General features: G+C 35.8%; 1 protein-coding gene across 1 annotated transcript; it reads left to right on the forward strand.

Annotated features, from left to right (window-relative positions):
• The first annotated feature begins 615 nt into the window (after positions 1–615).
• LOC129889496 (uncharacterized) lies at positions 616–9,844 on the forward strand. Its single transcript, XM_055964809.1, has 8 exons — positions 616–985; positions 4,831–4,980; positions 5,161–5,295; positions 5,417–5,482; positions 6,006–6,056; positions 6,160–6,273; positions 8,560–8,644; positions 9,435–9,844. The coding sequence occupies exons 1-8, from the start codon at positions 788–790 to the stop codon at positions 9,632–9,634; spliced, it is 999 nt and encodes a 332-aa protein (XP_055820784.1). The 5' UTR covers positions 616–787; the 3' UTR covers positions 9,635–9,844.
• Positions 9,845–14,862: the final 5,018 nt, after the last annotated feature.

The following is a 14,862-nucleotide window of genomic DNA, read 5'->3' on the forward strand; positions in this document are numbered from 1 at the left end:
AATAAAATTTGAGTGGAGGTATTGAAAGTAGGGCCGCGTATTGGTCGATTTAGTTTTGAAGTTTATCGGTTTCATTTATTGATTATCGATTTGTAAATATGCTAAACTGTTATAGAACCATTAAGATGTTAGCTTATTGATTATCAGATTTTATCGGTTATTGATCGTTATCAGTTTAATCGTTAAGGTTTGACATAAAAAAAAACATTGAAAATCACTTAGTAACAAGGTAACAAATTAAATGAATCATGCACATGAGTTGATGGATTACATCCTACTCAAAAGCAAATATTGACACATTGTAAAATGACCAAAAGTTTGAGACAACCAAAAATAAAAGTATGAAACTTAATCCCAAGTCAAAGACTTTATATATAATTTATTAATTTATTATCGAGTTATCAGTTAACCCGTTACGAAATACCTCAAATCATTAAAAATCAAAATAATTTAAAAAAATTAAAACTATTATCAAAACTGCTAAATTAATAATATATTATCAATAAATCAATAATTTTTTTTTGATTCTAGTTCATTAATTTTGATTCGATTTCGAACCACACAAGTTGAAACTATAGTCCATTTGGGGGGATTATAAGACCTCTTGACCACTTGATACAATGGGGGTACTACATTAGGCAAAGGAGCAGTTTGTTCAACAACGCAAAACCCAAATTTTTCCAAAGAGAAAACCTCGTCTCAGATTTGTCTCTGGTACAGGCAAATCTTCTTCCGCTTCACTTTTAACTAATTTGGGTTTCGTGTATTGGACTGAGAAGAAGCAGCCATGGGAGAGAGGAAGGTTTTAAACAAGTATTACCCGCCGGATTTCGATCCGGCGAAGATTCCGAGGCGAAGACAGCCAAAGAATCAGCAGATGAAAGTGCGTATGATGCTTCCAATGAGTATTCGTTGTGCTACTTGCGGTAATTACATCTATAAGGGTACCAAATTCAATTCCCGCAAAGAGGACGTTGTTGGCGAGGTATTTCCAATTTACCCCTTTTATTTTGCATCAGTTGCTAATCTTTCAATTTTGGGAATTTGGGGTTTGTGTATATCTACTGTCAAATTGTTATTCTTGGTGGGTCTCTGGAATTTTGTGATATTGGTGGTGATCGAGTGATGTTTTTGTTTCGTTTAGTTGATTTGTAGTGACCGAGATTCTTCTTAGCTTCTAGAATTGTATGACTGTTGATGAAAAGTTCCGTCTTGGCTTGGGAAACGGCCCGTCGAACTGAATTACGTGGATACTGATTCCATCAAATATGTACACTCTTTTGGCAAATTGTTGTTAATTAAAAGTTTAAAACTAGCTTACCCTGTTTTGGTTAAGCAATACATTGCTTCTTCCATGCTTCTAATGTTTGTAGATTATCTCATAGCAACCATTGAAATCTATGTTTTGGCCAAGAAATTTTGTGTCACGACCCAAGCTAGGTCCTAGGCGTGACACGTCGATTAGAATACCGAAGGACCCCAACCAAGCATCTTAGCATATCATACATGAGCATATATAAGGTAATTAAAGCAATAAGATTAAATCATGGAAGCGGAAATAAAGTCTCAACTTAAAATAGAAAGACAACATAGACTCCATGAATATCCAACATGCCTCTACTAATCTAGATGGGGCATAAGACAAGCTCCTAGTTCACCCAAAATTAAAAGATAATGTCCTAAAACAATGAAAATATACATGTCTCATCCTCGAAAAACGAGGACTCACCAATAATGAGGAAGTAATGCTCAACTCTAGCCATGAGTGGGAGGTGCGCGATGATCGTCGGTCCCTACATTATGATACAATGTAGACAAAAAGTATGCGTTAGTACATGGAATGCACTAAGTATGTGAGAGGTATGTATGATCAATGAAAATAGGACATAATCAATATAAGCATGAGATGCATGACCAATATCATGAAAACATGAGTAAAACTTGAAAACATTTAAATTTTATAGTCATGTGGTCAATGCATCAAAACATCATCATGAGAACTTATACCATTTCATATACCTTGGTGTGCGATATGAATTTTAATCGACATATAAGACCATGCAAGTTATAACATAATATCTGATGTAACTCCCACATCGAGAAGAGAGAGACTACTTTGCCAAGGTAGACTCTGTGAGAACCTTCTTTAACATTGAACTATTTGTGGATCCACTAGCTAGGCCATAATGACAAAAGAAACCTATGCGGGCAACATAGTTAGGGACGTAAGGTTGCTACTAGAATTCCCTTGGGTATCTACTTGAAAACCTTAGAGTCCTATCGGTGCTTAGTCATTATCCCAACTGAAGTATCGTAAAACATGGTCATTATCATCATTAGGAAAGACAATAGTAGATATCAATCCTCATCACAAAATAATCTCATTAACATAATTGATTCGTATGAATCCATGAGTCGGTGAGAGAATCATTCACCATTTTTAACATGAGTGTGTGAGGAAAACCCATTACAACCTTTATACTTTGCTTGAAACATCATTGAGATCATAGTTCATCATCATTCATTATTTTTCATGAGTCATTCATAAGCCTTGATAATCATTCATAGAAATCCTTTATAAAACATGATCATAATTTCTTGAAATCATACTTGAAAATAGCATATGGCATGAGTCAATGAAAATCAACTAGAAATCATGTAATGTGACTTGAATTATGCATAACTAGATCAATAATAGTGTAATAAATCATAATTGAGATTACCCAATGCAACTCCATGAAAATTAGGGCTTAGAAGAATAATTTATAAAAGCGAATTGAAGAAAAACCTTGGGACTCCATGGATGAATTCCCACATACCTTGATCAATTAGAAGTCCTAAATGCAATGAATAAGGAGACTTGAGCTTGAAACCCTTGAATCTTGCTTGAGGAAGAAGATGAACTTTTGGGTGTTGAGTGAATGAGAGAGTTAGGAGGGTTTAGGGTGGTTAATAGAGTAGGATTTGTACTCAAAAATCGTCCAAATACATTAATGAAACAATAGGGAAAAGACCAAAACACCCCTAGACTTCACTGATCGGGACCCCTGGACGGACTACCTTAACGGTCCGTGAAAAGCTCCACGGGCCGTGGGAATTGCCTTGGTCAAGGCTGGGCATAAGGAATTTTGACGGGAGGGACCACGGTTCGTGGTGGTCATGACGGGCCGTGGTGGCCTTCGTGAAGTTGACTTGTTTCCTTGGTTATGAGGGTCGAGTTCCACGAAGACCACTACGGTCTGTGGACGCCACTACGGGTTGTGAACATAGAATGTGGGGTGGACTTGACAGGGCCCTTGAGGGGGTCGGACCACGGGACAGACCCACAGCTTGTGGTGCTTCCCACGGTCCGTGAACCCTCTCATGGTCCTTCACCCTTATCTCCCCAACTTCCACAGCTGGTCCACGTGAGCTCTCCACAGCTCGTGGTCCGCTACATGGCCTGTAAAGGGCTCCGTGGAGGGCCAAAAAGCTGCAATTTCCTGTGAAACTTCCTTTAAACCCCGTTTTTTTGATTTTCCAACTTCCGGAGTCTTACATTTTGGTGACTTGCCATTTTAGATTGCAAACTGTACTCTCCCTACCATCCACTTTACCATCTAGGATGAACTCATGACTAAAACCATAATAATATCCTTTTATGATTGCCTTAGCTTACTGTCAGCATCACTAAAATTAACACATCATCCCGGAACGAAGCTGAACTATCCCTGTACTGTAGTGTTGTCATTCAGTAGCTTGGAAGCCATTTACGTAGCTCTATCCATCGCTTGGCTGAGGACCTCCATAGGATTGGAGTAGATGCTCCGCTGCCTTAAATCCAGAACATAATCTCAACATTTTTGGATGCAACACTATTAATCGGGACCCGGAACATGAGAATGGAAAGAAACCTCCAGATCTACCTTAAGCTCATTTTTCTCAGCACAATATCTGAAAGGACTGAAAACTTGGATCATGCTTTTTGCAAGTCAAGATCACCATAAGATCTAGAATTACATTCTCAGCTCTTGAAAATGGCTCTTTTTTCCTTTCCCTTTTGATGAAATAATCGAGGTAATTGATAGTGGCTTATTAATAATCAGAGAAGCATCTAAGATTTGTTTACCAGAAACAACTACAAAAGAACACATCACTTGTTACTTTTCTTGCAATGAAAACATGGGGTGCATAAGAGGCTCTCTTCTTAAGCAATTTATTTAATTGAAAATAGAGTAGCTTGACGCACCCAAGGGTGTGGCCTAGTGGTCAATAAAGTGGGAACAACAAGGTCTAAGGTTCAAATCCCAGAGGAGGTAGAGCACTTGTGTGATTTCTTCACATCTATCCAAACCTTGGTGAACAAAGTTGCCCGATGTTTTTGTGTGTGTGTGTGGGGGGGGGGGGGGATAGCAGGTACCCTGTGGAATTATTTGAGTTGCACGCAAGCTGGCTTGGATGGCTTGACATTTAATATACTCACATACTAGCCAGTTTGAAGTCCATTAAGTCCATGGAAAATTGATAATTTGAGCAGTAGTCCCTTTGCTCTTAGAAATTTGAGCAATAAATCTGGCATTGATAATTCCTTACGAAGTTATTCTATAGTGGACATGTTATAATATGTGTGTATGTTCTTGATCCAAATTATAATTATCTGTCACGTTATGTAGATCTGCTTGGGAATACAAATCTTCAGATTCAGTTACCGCTTTGCTCTTAGAAATTTGAGCAATTAGTCTGGCATTGACAATTCTTTAAATAATTACTCAATAGTGGACTTGTTCTAATATATGTGTGTGTATTTGTATGTTCTTGACTTGAATTATAATCATGTGTCAAATTATGCAGACCTACTTGGGAATACAAATCTTCAGATTCTACTTCAAGTGCACAAAGTGCTCTGCAGAGATTACTTACAAGACAGATCCCAAAAATTCCGATTATACTGTTGAATCAGGCGCAACTAGGAATTTTGAGCCTTGGCGTGGCAAAGATGAGGTGAGTATTTTATCAACTTGTCTTCATCAAAAAGAATTTTATCAACTTGTTATCCCATCCACCACTTTCTTCCAAAGAAGAAGCAGTGTGAACTTTATGTTTGAAATAAAATATTTTGTTTTTCATTTTTCAGGTTACAGTATCTTGTGCATTCATGTTTATGTTTTCTTTTTGTTTTAGGAAATTGAGAAGGAGAAACAAAAAAGAGATGATGAAGAAATGGGTGATGCAATGAAGTCATTAGAAAATAGAACCTTGGATTCAAAGAGAGAAATGGATATTCTTGCTGGTTTAGATGAAATGAAATCTCTGAAGGTGAGTCCTGAAGTTTCTTCAGTAATTTTGTGTGTTTTTTTCTGTACTACATTGCTGTGGTGTATATTATGTTTTTTCGTTTCTGACAGTTTTCTTACTTTTTAATCTCCAACTTTTTCAGTCAAGACACGCAACTGTGAGTGTAGATGCAATGCTTGAAGCTTTGCAGCGGTCACATGAGTCAAAGGTATGATGATGTTTTATATTGTTTTCAGGCTCGATTAGGAATGAAAGTTTTTTCCTTGATGACTTAAGTGTTCAGCGTTATCTCGATTCCGTTGATTGTTAAATTTAGAGAACTTCAAATTCACTCCTACATAAAGTTGCTGGATGTATAAACTTCTTTTGACACATAATATGGATTTCGCTTGGGAACAGTTATGACCAAAACTTTCAAAAGAAATTGTTGTTTATCAGATCAAATCAACATGCTTCCCACTATTCAGATTCTATATGCTGAATGATATAGCCCTTGTAATTAAGTATCAAATACAGACTAAATTCTTCAATCAACATTTTTGAACAGCATCTTTTATTAGATATTGTGGGGTTACCTACCTCTAGCTCAAGACACCTTAACTGCCACTCTTCACCGGATCGTGGTGGATTATGAAAATCTGTTGATGTATCTTTTTATAATTAGTTGCTGAGTATGTGAAACATTTGACTGACTGCCTTCTTTATCATATTAATGTTAATCACCTTGACAGGAGAAGAATATGGAGGAAGAAGATGAAGCTCTAATAAGATCAATTTTCCAGGTTTGGTATATCATAGTCTAAATAACTATTATTTGTTCATAGGTGTACTTTTAAGAGTGTTAATTTCTTAGCTAGTTTTCTTGGCCTTGTAATTTCAAATCAGGGATCAAGAGAGACTGTCAAAAGAATCCATGATGAAGAACTTGAGGATGACGACGATGATGATTTAGCTTTCTTTATCCCTGAAAGTGCAGGGTCAGAAAACAACTCTCTTAAGGTACAAATGCGTGTCATCTAATTCAATTTTCCAATTATTATATTGCATCAACCTACTTCTGTACAAAACAGAATTAAATAATTATCGTCTTTGTTCATGGTTTTTTATGAGGTTTTATTAAGGCATCCAGTAGATGCAAAGATACAAAAAATGGGGGATCTGTCAGCTCAGTAAATACAAAAAATCTTATAGTGCTAAGGAGCTGACAGAATCCAGGTAGTGATCTGGGTTGCGTCTTTGTTCATTGGGTTTTGCATTCCTAGAAAGTGTCATATGTTAGTGTCACAGGCTCACAGTTGCATCGGGCTTTAGACGTCAAGCAAGTGAAATCTGAATTTTACCTGTGCAACTGTCCTGACATGCAAAACCCGCCTTCCTCAAATCCTATGTAAATAAACTTCCACTTTGATCAGTTGATCAAAGTTGGAAAATTTGATACTTCTTCTTTATTAAGTCATAAATTTGAAGTTGGTATCTTATTTTTATCTTGGTAGTATATGTGTGGATACATATAAGTCAGATAGCAGAAAAACTTTAATCACATGGTCCATAAAACTAAAAGAATAAGGAGGGTCTGCTGTCTTGAGTAATAAATGAAATATTTCAGGGCTAGCACCCAGAGTCTAGAGATGGTTATTATGCTCAAAGGTGAAGCACTTTATAGAGCTGTTTTCGTTAGTTGAGCCAGTGTTCAGGAAAGCGAGCGCTTCAAGCGATGAAGCGAAGCGATGCGAGCCAGTCACACTTCACAGACTAGAAGCAATGGAGGTGAAGAGAAGTGGTCGCTTTGAAGGCTGAAGTGCTGAAGCGTGATGATGCGCGAAGCAAAGGAGGCGACGCTTAATTTTTTTTAAGTCTTAAAAGGTCGATTAAAGGGGAAAAAAGAGCCACAGCCTTTTATTTCAAGAATCCAAGTTTAGTTTGACTACTGGTCTGCTTCTCCTCTAGGATTTTCACGCATCTAGAGTTTTTAATTTGAAATTTTGCTTATATATTATTGTCTTTATTTATTTTGGTATTTTTTCTTTTAACTTACGCTTCACTTCAATGAAGCAAGCGCTTCGCTTAAAGCGTGAAGCTGGGCCTTGTCGCTTTTTTCCGCTTCACGCTTCTCTGAACACTGAGTTGAGCATTCTGTTATGTTTTTTCATAAATTGGTAATGGTCGTAGTTTACCTCCATCAATGGATGAGTAAATAGGTGAAGGAAAAATGGATGAGTATATTGATGTGGGAATATGTACGGAAAGTCATGTTTATGCTCCGTGATCTTTGAATTATTTAAGTTGTTAATCGCGCTTTAGGTAAACATATGCATCAGGAATTCTTTTTACACTAGAATAGCAAGTTTAGTCCATTTTGCTCATCACCTTGAGTGCACAGTACAATACCATAATGCTGGTGAGTTAATTCAGAATACCTGCAAGTATTGCATCTTGAAAGTAAAGGTGTTTTTTCCAATAAGTGAATAGAGTTTTCTGTGAACACCTTGGGTGCACCTTGAGCAGCCACAGGCTGGCCGAACTCCACGGTTAATAAAAAAAACCACCTTTGGTGCACATAGCTTGTCCTGGAATCTCTTTTATATTTATGAAGTCTATATGATCCATGAATAGCATAAGATTCGTAGTATCATTTAGTGGAAAAAATAGTATACACAACACATTTGTATGGTTTAAATAGAACATGAAATGTGCGAGCACCCAAGGGTGTAGCCTAGTGGTCAAGAAGTTGTTTAAGAACCATGAGGTCTTAGGTTTAAATTCTAGTAGAGGTAAAAACACTAGGTGATTTCTTTCCATTTGTCCAAGCCTTGGTGGTCAGAGTTATCTGAGTTATCTGGTACCTGGTACTTGGGCAGGTGGGAGGCAGCAGGATACCCTTTTGAATTAGTCCAGGTGTGCGCAGGCTAGCCCTGCCACCATAGTTACCAACAAAAAAACATAAAATGTGCCAAGTAAAAATATAAAATTCTTCTTTTTTTCAAAATAAAATCCCGTTCTTTGTCAAAAAATATAAAATTCTGTTAATTAACCTCTTTTTCTAGAGAAGCCTAGGAAAATGGAAGCATCTACCAAATGATCAATCTCCTTTACGTTGGACCTGTCGTATGTCTGATATGCAACTAAAGTAAAGTAGAAAAATACAATGTAAATCCATAAATTAGATTACAGTTTTGTTGGGAGCAGCGTATCTACTGTTAAACTGAAATCTTAATGCAATATGATGGCTTAACCTTCTTTTTGTTGTTCCTTTTTAACACTAAGCTTGTTATTGTTTAAATGCAGAAGAGAAAGGTTTCCGAGGAACCTGATGAAAAGCCCACGGATTGTTTGACGAAAGCCAGCATTACTGACAGCTCTAAAAACAAAGGTAGGTTCAGTTTATTCATCTGATTCTGTTCTGAGGGTATCATTGCTTCCCATAATTCCAACATCCTTGTGTGACTCAATATGTTTCTTGGGTCAGAATACCCTTCATTCAAATGAATTTCTATTTGTGAGAAGTCTTTGAAGTCATTTCTGGATTTTGAATTCCTATTTAAAAAAGGGGAAAGCAAAGGTTTATCATGCTCTTATTTTCTGAATTTCTTGTTTACATCAGAAACTGAAATGTTCTGCTCAAATAAATGGTTTGGGCTATATTGCTCGGATTCTCAGGAATGTAGCCAAACCTGTATTGGATCCTCCATAAATAGCGCATTTTTGTTGTATGCAGTTTTCTTATGTTGCTATGTATATATTTGGTTGTGGAAACTGGAGACTGGTAATGCCTGCATAGTTGTCCATGACAATTTGTTATCTGCCACCTTTCTTTTGCATGGCTTGTTCTCTCTCTTTATTTCCTTAGGGTTAGGAGGGTTGGTGGGGTGGGGATATTAGAGGTATCACCTATAAATTTGATGGATGAGATGTTATAAGCTATTCAATGATCACAGAATTCGTAGGTTTTACTTAGGGAAAAATAGTAAAAGGGTCATCTTTACTTTTTTGGGACGTAGGATGTTTCCGTGAGCAGTAAGCAGCAGATCTCCCCTTATTTTGGGAAAGCCGGTGGCCGTGTGTGAATTCTTTCTAAGGCAAAGGGCGGCCTTGGTGATTAAATTCTGATAGAAATAGCTTCTGAGGGATCTCTAACCCTATCTTCATGACCTATCTTACAGATAAAGCATCAGCTGGTGATAGTAAAATCATTTTGAAGTCCTCATCAGTCAAAATATCCATAGTCAAGAAGCCAGTCTCGGACTCCGACAGCAAGCAGACAGTAGAAGGAAACAAGCAAGACGCGCAGAGCACTGGTGCTGCGATAAGCAGTGGTCTACTCTCGTTATGTCAACAATATGATAGTGATGATGATGATTGATTCAGTATCCCTTCAACCTTTATATGTTTTTCATCGGGTATGCTCTTTTTATGGGCACTTGAAATGTATGCAAAGCTCAAAGCTTTGGCTCTCTGCAAACCGCCCGTCTGTCACTATTAATTGGGAAGTATACGTTGTATTTTACATGTTATTTTACAACTATCTCAGGTTCGAAAGAAACAGTTCCTCCATGGTTACATTTACTCATTATACTTTGCCTTCTTTAATTTCCTCTTAAATGAAGGGAACCTTGGAGTAACTGGTAAAGTTGTTGCCATGTGATCAGAAGGTCACGGGTTCAAGCCTTGGAAACAGCCTCTAGCAGAAATGCAAGGTAAAGCTGCGTACAATAGACCCTTGTGGTCGGGCCCTTTTCCGAACCCTGCGCATAGCGGGAGCTTTAGTGCACCGGGTTGCCCTTAATTTCCTCTTAAATAGTTTCACACAATTAGATTCCCCCCATCCACCTTCGCTCCTCGTTATTTTTTTTTTGGGTATTTTACTTAAATTTTATAGTGAAAAATTTTAATTACAATGTATCTCGATTTTTTTAGTAATTACCTGAATTCTCCCTTTTTGCTAGAATTCTGATACATACGAATGAAGCTGATATATTGCAATTTGATACATAAGTCTTTTTTATGATACATCGCTAGTTGATACAAATCAAACATTGTAATATCAATAAAACTTATGAATCAACTTATAACACTTAATATATCATGAACACAACAAAAATAACAGTAAAACATATATTTTACTGATACATTTTGTGTTTGGTTTGTATCAACTAGCGATGTATCATGAAAAAGACTTATGTATCAAATCGCGATGTATCAGCATCATTCCTATGTATCAGAAGGGAGATTTTTGAAATTTTTACAAATGGTAGGGAATAATTAAAAATATAGGAATATAAGGTGTGTAATTTGATAAATTTTTCTATTTTTTTTTCACAATTAGAGTTCGATTTTGGGTGTTATTTATTTGCTAAAAAGTTGACATCAGGAGCAAAAAGGGCATGAGATTCTTTTAAATCCTAGTGAAGATAAAAAAAAACACTAAGTAATTCTTTTTATTTGTCTTAGTTTTGGCGGACAGAATAACTTGGTACATGTTGTAGGTGTGAGGTGACATATATTCTGTGAAATTAATTGATTGCTGAAAAATTGATCCGAACACCACGTTTATGTAAATGGAAGTGAAGACAGAAAAGAAAATTGAGAGGAGTATATTGATATTCTTATGAATCTAATATACCTCGTTTCTAGTAATTATCCGTCTCAATTTATGTGATTTTTTTTAGTCTGTCTTAATAAAATAATATTTTTTTTATATTTAGTAATAATTTAAATTTTAAAATTATTATTTATCGTTAATAAAATGATTTATAATTTTTTATGGTTTATATTAAACCACAATCAGGTGCATTGTCGTCGTTGTTTGTTAGATCTCAACAACAACAACAACAACAACAACAACCCAGTGCAATCCCACATCGTAGGGTCTGGGGAGGGTAAAGTGTACGCAGACCTGACTCCTACCAATGTAGGACGACTGTTTTCGAAAGACCCTCGGCTCATTAGAAGCATAAAAAAAGGTCAGACAAGAGTATTAGAAGTAGATAAATAGATAACGAAATAATCAAAGCACAAAAAACAGTAAGAATTATTAGATAGTAACATAAATACCATAAATCAAAGTACAAGGAATCATAGTGCATTAATACGCCTACGGCTAAGGGGGAGAAATGTCACTATGTGCTAGCCTTCAATTAAAACAAATCTTCTTAATTTATGTGTCCATTTAAATATACGTAAATTGAGACGAAAAGGTGAGTAGTCCGATCCGAACCGACCCGACAAATTCGAAAACCCTAGCCACCAGACTTTTATTCTTCTCCATAACATACACTATATAAATCCCCTTAAAACCCTAGAAAAATTCCGCCCCTTCGTATTATGCTTTACAGCTCCAAAAGAGAAGAAATTCCCTGTTAAGTTTGTTGCTATTTTGGCGTTGTTTAGGTAAAAAAACTTCCTGTTCATCAGCTTCTATAGTATATTAGATCGATTTATGTAAAGAAAAGGTGACCAATTAGCCAGTCACACACACATCGGCCCGATGTTTTGCTTAGTGTGAATGGTCAGTATGTCACCAACAGTAATATCAATGGTGTTTGATAGCCTTATTTTGCTGAATTGCGTTGATTCCGCTTTCACCGACGAGGTTATTAGCATTACATTCTTCCCTCTGAATTGATTCGAGAATTAGAGAGTTAATTTCTTTATGAATAAAATGCTGTCGGGGAATTTAATAATGAAATTTGGGTATAAAATCTGGAAATTGATAAGGTGAATTTTATAGCTCGTTTGGATTATCCAAACTTATTTTTAAGCAGTTTATAAGATAAATTTTATAGTCTGTTTGGGTTAATTCATTTAAATAAATTTAATTATTTATTAAAATTTATTTTAAGTTAACTAGCTTATAAGTCAATCTAAACGGCCTTTTAGCGTCTTAGTGAAAAAACTCAAAACATCAAGAAATTTGATAGTACATGTTTCTCGAAAAAGAGGAGACAGGTTGAATGAATGAAAAGTAATTTTCATTTTTCTTTATAAAATATTATATATATTGTTGAAAAAAATGGTCTCATGTACGATTAAATTTTAAAAAAGAAATAGAATACTTAATTCATTTTAGAATAACAAATTTAATTATTGTCTTTTGACTCAAAACAATACTTGATACATATATGATAGTTATATCACGAAATTAGATTTTATGAATGATTGTATCATTAAATGTCAATGTTTGTTTTGCTCATAACTTGCTTATGATATATTTCAAAGCAGAAGACCAGCAATATGTCGTGGTCAAATTAAATTGTAAAAGAAGTTCAAAAATATCATGGGTTAGGAGCCAATAGGTTAAGGAACTTTTTTTTCTATTAGGTTGAATTAGATGAGTAGGTTATTAAACAATAAAATTTTAATATAATACGTTAAAAATGTGTCTTATATTTTTTGAATCAAAAACAGTAGTTGAGTATAACTTCGTTCTCAAAAAAAAAATTAAAGTGATTTTGATAAGATATTCTCATGAATTGAGTGATTTTGTTGTGTTCAAGAGATCAAAAGTGACTTTATTAGGGTATTCAAAAATTGAATTTAAACACATAAAATTTAAATTTTGAAAGCGCTTTTGATTATGTTGAGTTTTTGAAGGTCTCAAAAAAGAAATGATAAAGAGATTGAAATGAAAATATTCCATGAGTAGAACTAATAAAAAAATGAAGTATAATTCTGTTAGGGATCATTTGGTGCGATGGATAAAAGATTTATTTTTGGGATAATTTTTGAGTATCTTTAATTTCTTATTTGGTTGCAAATGGTGGGATAACTTATCTTAGGATTAATAATTAGTACTAAGGTAAATTATCTCTCCCTGAGGGTGAAATAGTAATCTCAGGATAACTTATCCCGATATAAAGTATGTATAATAAGAAAAATATCCTCCTTAAATTCTCTTTTATACACCACTTTTTACATTTATGTATATTAACATAACTTTTAACAACATTCACAACTTTAATTAATCGTTGTTTTTATGATAATATATATTTCAATTAAAACATTACATTTTTTAAATACAATTTCTATTTATGAATATATTACAACAACAACAAGATATCTAGTGAAATCATATAAAGTAGGGTCTGGGGAGGTAGAATATATGCAAACCTTACCACTACCTCTTAGAGGTATAGAGGTTGTTTTCGAAAGACCCTCAATTCAAGTGTATCAAACCCAGGAAAAAGAAGAAAACAATGATGGAAGCATAAGAGAGAAAACAACAACAACAACAAATGGTCCCTCTTCCTTTCTTTATATTTCTCTACCAGTCTCCGCACAAGATGAATTGCTTCAATCCAAATTGATTCTCGAAATTAGACACCCCTCTCCTCGCCCTAATCTCCACCACTCTCTCCCAAACTTTCATAGTGTGGTTGGGCAATTTGATACTCCTGTAATTGTTATAGTTTTGTATATCACATTTGTTCTTGTACAATGGGACCATTGTGCTCCATCTCCATTCTTTAGGCATTTTAGCTGTCTTAACAATAACATTAAACAACCTAGTCAACTATTCCATCCCCGCCTTGTTAGTGCTCTTCCAAAATTCCACTGGAATCTCATCAGGTTCAGACGTTTGTCCCCTGCTCATCCTACTAACTGGACGCCTAACCTCCTCAACCTTAAAACACCTACAGTACCCAAAATCTTGAAAACTTTTAGAGTGTGCCAGTTCACCTAGCACAATGTCTTTGTCCCCTTCTTCGTTTAACAGTTTGTGGAAGTATGTTTGTCATCTTTGCTTAATAGAGGTCTCGTTCACTAACACACTGCTTTCCTCATCCGTGATACACTTCACTTGATCCAAGTCGCGAGTTGTTCATTCTCTTGTTTTCGCAAGCCTATACAATCTCTTATCCCCACCTTTGTCCCCTAGCTCGATATACAAGAGTTCAAATGTTGTCGTCTTTGAAGCTATGATTGCCGACTTTGCTTCTATCTTCGTCGTCTTATACGTTTCCTTGAGCATACGTTTCTCATCCTCATCCATGAACTGTATCCACTTAGTATAAGCAACCCTCTTAGCTTTCACTTTGCCTTGGACTTTTTCGCTCCACCACCAATTTTCTTTCCGACCACCTATGTTTCCTCTCGAAACCCCTAGAACCTTTGTTGCTGCTTCTCTAATGTAACTTGTCGTTCTATACCGCATGTTTTTCACATCCTCGTTACTACTCCAAGCCCCCATACCACTTAACTTCTCCCCCAATTCTTGAGAAAGGGTGGGGTCAAGCCACCCTATCTAATCCTCGGTCGGTCAAAAAAAGTCTTTTTCTTCCTATCCCTCTTAATCTTCAAGTCCATCACAAAAAGCCTATGGTGGATCGTAAGATTCTCACTCGAAATAACCTTGCAGTCCAAACAAAGACATATATCACCCTTTCACAAAAGTAGGTAATCGATCTGGGTTTTAGCAATCGTGCTACGAAAGGTAACCAAATGGTTTTTCCACTTCGAAAAACACGAGTTAGCAATAACCAACTGAAAGACTTTAGCAAAATCTAAAAGTGACGCTCCACCTCTATTCCTATTCCCAAAATCATAGCCTCCATGAACATCATCAAAGCCACTAAAGGTTGCGCCGATGTG

Source organism: Solanum dulcamara, chromosome 5 (genome assembly GCF_947179165.1).
Source record: "Solanum dulcamara chromosome 5, daSolDulc1.2, whole genome shotgun sequence".
Lineage (NCBI taxonomy): Eukaryota > Viridiplantae > Streptophyta > Magnoliopsida > Solanales > Solanaceae > Solanum > Solanum dulcamara.

Excerpts from the sequence above, each read along its gene's own strand:
- LOC129889496 (XM_055964809.1), top strand. The coding sequence starts at position 788 with ATGGGAGAGAGGAAGGTTTTAAACAAGTATTACCCGCCGGATTTCGAT. Across the intron at positions 4,981-5,160 it reads CTTGGCGTGGCAAAGATGAG|GAAATTGAGAAGGAGAAACA; the intron begins GTGAGTATTTTA and ends TTTTTGTTTTAG. Across the intron at positions 8,645-9,434 it reads TGACAGCTCTAAAAACAAAG|ATAAAGCATCAGCTGGTGAT; the intron begins GTAGGTTCAGTT and ends CCTATCTTACAG.